Below are 2869 nucleotides of genomic sequence, written 5' to 3' on the forward strand. Positions count from 1 at the left end.
CAAATGAGCAAATGGGCGCCTAACTGACTTTGTGTGCGCAAGTGGGTCAATCACTGAGTTGCGTCCATGTCAACAGTATCCTGCGCGGATGGGAAGCTACGCTATTTCCGGTTGCTCTCGGCCAGCGTGTTCAGTTTGATCCCCGTTTCGTCAATGGATATTCCATTCCATGGTGCTGCCCCATCAAAGTTGTGCGCTTCCAGCGGACACGAGGCAAGAGACTTCCCAGGCCCTAGCACAGGTCACCGAGGGAATGGCCAGAGATGGGAATGTCTACTCGGCTCAGGCCCCAAAGCATGGAAGCTGTCAGATAAGGTTAGGCAGGCACCGTTTGCCCGAGCGATGAGTTAGCTCAGTTGTATGGCCTGTTGTAGGACTACGTCTCCATCTATTCGCGGTTGTAGGTCCTGGTTGCGCGATCCCAGCGTTGCAGTGCCTTGAGAGTGGTCACCCATATTCATGGAAGAGTAAGAGCGCTAAGCTGAGAGGCCTATCAAGACGTAAGAGTACGCACATATTAGCGCTTAGTGGGGACAGATCGTACGCGCCTATATTCTAAGCGGTCTTCGCGGGCGTCCCGCCCATGTCATAATTGCTCGACTCCCTGAATGCCTGCCCTCGTCAACGCCAAGTCCCGCCGCCTCTGCTTTCTTTCCTTTCGCAATGTGCCCCTTGAGCCTTTCGCCCATTATAATGGCTGACACGCCGCTCCGACCCACGGCACTCATGCCCACCGACGACAATTACCCCAATGATCATTACCACCTTGGCCAAGAATTTCTGGCCTTCGCATCTGAGAGCACGCCCCCCTACAGTGCCAAACCAACGGAGGTACTGGAATGGGCGAGGCAGTTTGGCATCACTGTCGTAAGTGGCGTCACGCTGTTTCCTGCCTCTAACACATTGTGCTTGTAGGATTGTGCGCGCAGGCTGGGCGTCCCAGAGCCGGAGATCGCGCCGCACGTCCACGCTGCGCTTTCCCGTCTGTCGCATAGCTACCCCGCTGATATGCACCCTAATATTGAGGAGGTGGACAAGCGGACAATCGCGTCCCCTGTCAATACAGAGGCGGCGGCAAAGCGGGAGGCAACAATGCTGCCAAAGGCAACAACAAAATGGACGGTGGGTGAGTTTGTGCCCATGGATTGGCTGGTAAGTCAGATCGGTGCAATCTCGAGATCGCTGTTAATGGTTGTTACCAGTGCGATCGTTGTATGGCCCTGGGTCGCACAGTTGACCAGTGCGCGGTGCGTGTGCGTGAACGGTCACAGAAGTGCGACCCATGCTTCATGGAAGAGAAAACGTGTACCTTCAACAATGTGTTTCTGACACCCCGCTTGCCCACTCCGCCCTGCGAAGGTGACATCCTGACAATGGGTTGGGCAGTAAGTCTAGAACCCGCAATCCAGTGATACTGACTTATTTCCCCTACTAGTGCGATCGCTGTATCAGGGTGAAGCGTACGGTCGGCCAGTGCAAGATGCGCAAGCACAAAAATAGGCTTCAATGCGACAAATGTTACAGGGTCCATCAGAAGTGTACCGTCGACGGCAGGCCTCCGCTGCTGCCTCAGAAAAAAGTCGCTGAAGGCCAATTGGAGATACCGGAGGAGGGTAAGCAGAATTTCCCAGTGACACGTAAGTCGCTAGCTGCTGACCGTGCGCGATCTCAGGCCCTGAATACGCGACTCCACCATACCCGAGGTTTCCTCACAACGGTAAGCTCAATGACAACTGGTAGGACTCTGCTGGCTAAATCACACTCATCGCGGCCAGCCACATCGCACACTGCGATGGACAACACGTTTGGAAACGCGACGGCCATGGGGTGCGCAACCAGTCCAGCCCCTGGTAGGTCGCGTTGACAATCTGGAGCGCGAGTCCCGCACCTCCGAGCTGTCGACAGCCTCCGGATGCGCGAGGAGGTTCACTAGTGCCGCGAGAAGGCTGCTCAGTTGCACATCTCGTGGTCGAAGGTACAACCCATTGTCGTCTTGCATTATTATTCCCCGTCGCCGAGCATGTAAAATAGAGCAATTAAAATGTTGTGCGATGCCTTCCTTTAGTCAATTGATCGTCTTGCGCTTCTCTGTCATACGATGATTGCAACGGTCAGTCATGAATGCTAGAGACCTGCCTTCCAGGCGACCGGTACAGCGCCGTGGTGACGAGGAGCTGTCACAGTGGGCCCAAGTGATGAGAGTGCGAATGCTTGAACATCCGATTTCCCTGGTGTATTGAAGCTGAGTGTATGCCGCGGACGCAGAAATCACAATCCCTACATCTGCGCATGTGGTTGTGGACCCATGTGTATCCAGTTGGGGCGATCGTGATGATCAACAAGCCCGATCAGCAAGATCTATCTAGATCGGCGAGATCTGTGCAGTGCTGATTCCACGATCGGGCCAATCATGGGTACCTGAATGTCTGCTTGCTCCTTCCCTGTGTCAATGTCGCGCGTTAGTTCGTTCCATATTTGTCTGGCCTTCGCATGCCCGCCGCATATGGGCGCAGCAAGCAATCGCTTGCTCTTCCCGTGTGGCGCGCTGTCTGTTGTGCCTTCTTTGCTTGCATGGGTCGGCCCAATGTTTCCTGTGCGGCGTTCAAACGTCGCGCGTGCAGCGTGCACAATTGAACGTCTAGCCGGTGTGAGTATGGTATAGAATATTTGGTCCAATGGTATGTGTAGCCGGCAGCTCACCCCAATGTACCGCGCAGTTGTATCCCGTTGTAATCGCCCCGTTCTAACACAACCAAAGCCCGTCAGCAACACATAGAACACCGGTCAATTTGCAACACTAAGAACGCACCACTACCATGGAACGCGAGCAGCGCATATGCATCGTTGACGTCTAGCTGTTCTTCGTCGT

At 54.6% G+C, this 2869-nt stretch overlaps 1 protein-coding gene across 1 annotated transcript; it reads left to right on the forward strand.

The window, feature by feature from the left end:
• Positions 1-693: 693 nt before the first annotated feature.
• Positions 694-1740, forward strand: C8Q71DRAFT_863933 (uncharacterized protein; the record flags this gene model as incomplete). The annotated part of the gene is made up of 5 exons (XM_047928256.1): positions 694-867; positions 916-1152; positions 1203-1385; positions 1436-1613; positions 1673-1740. 5 exons carry the CDS (start codon positions 694-696, stop codon positions 1738-1740), a joined length of 840 nt encoding a protein of 279 aa, XP_047772219.1.
• Between the last annotated feature and the right edge of the window lie 1129 nt (positions 1741-2869).

The sequence above is a fragment of the Rhodofomes roseus genome, assembly GCF_022264815.1.
Source record: "Rhodofomes roseus strain CIRM-BRFM 1785 chromosome Unknown C8Q71scaffold_74, whole genome shotgun sequence".
Taxonomy (NCBI): Eukaryota; Fungi; Basidiomycota; class Agaricomycetes; order Polyporales; family Fomitopsidaceae; genus Rhodofomes; species Rhodofomes roseus.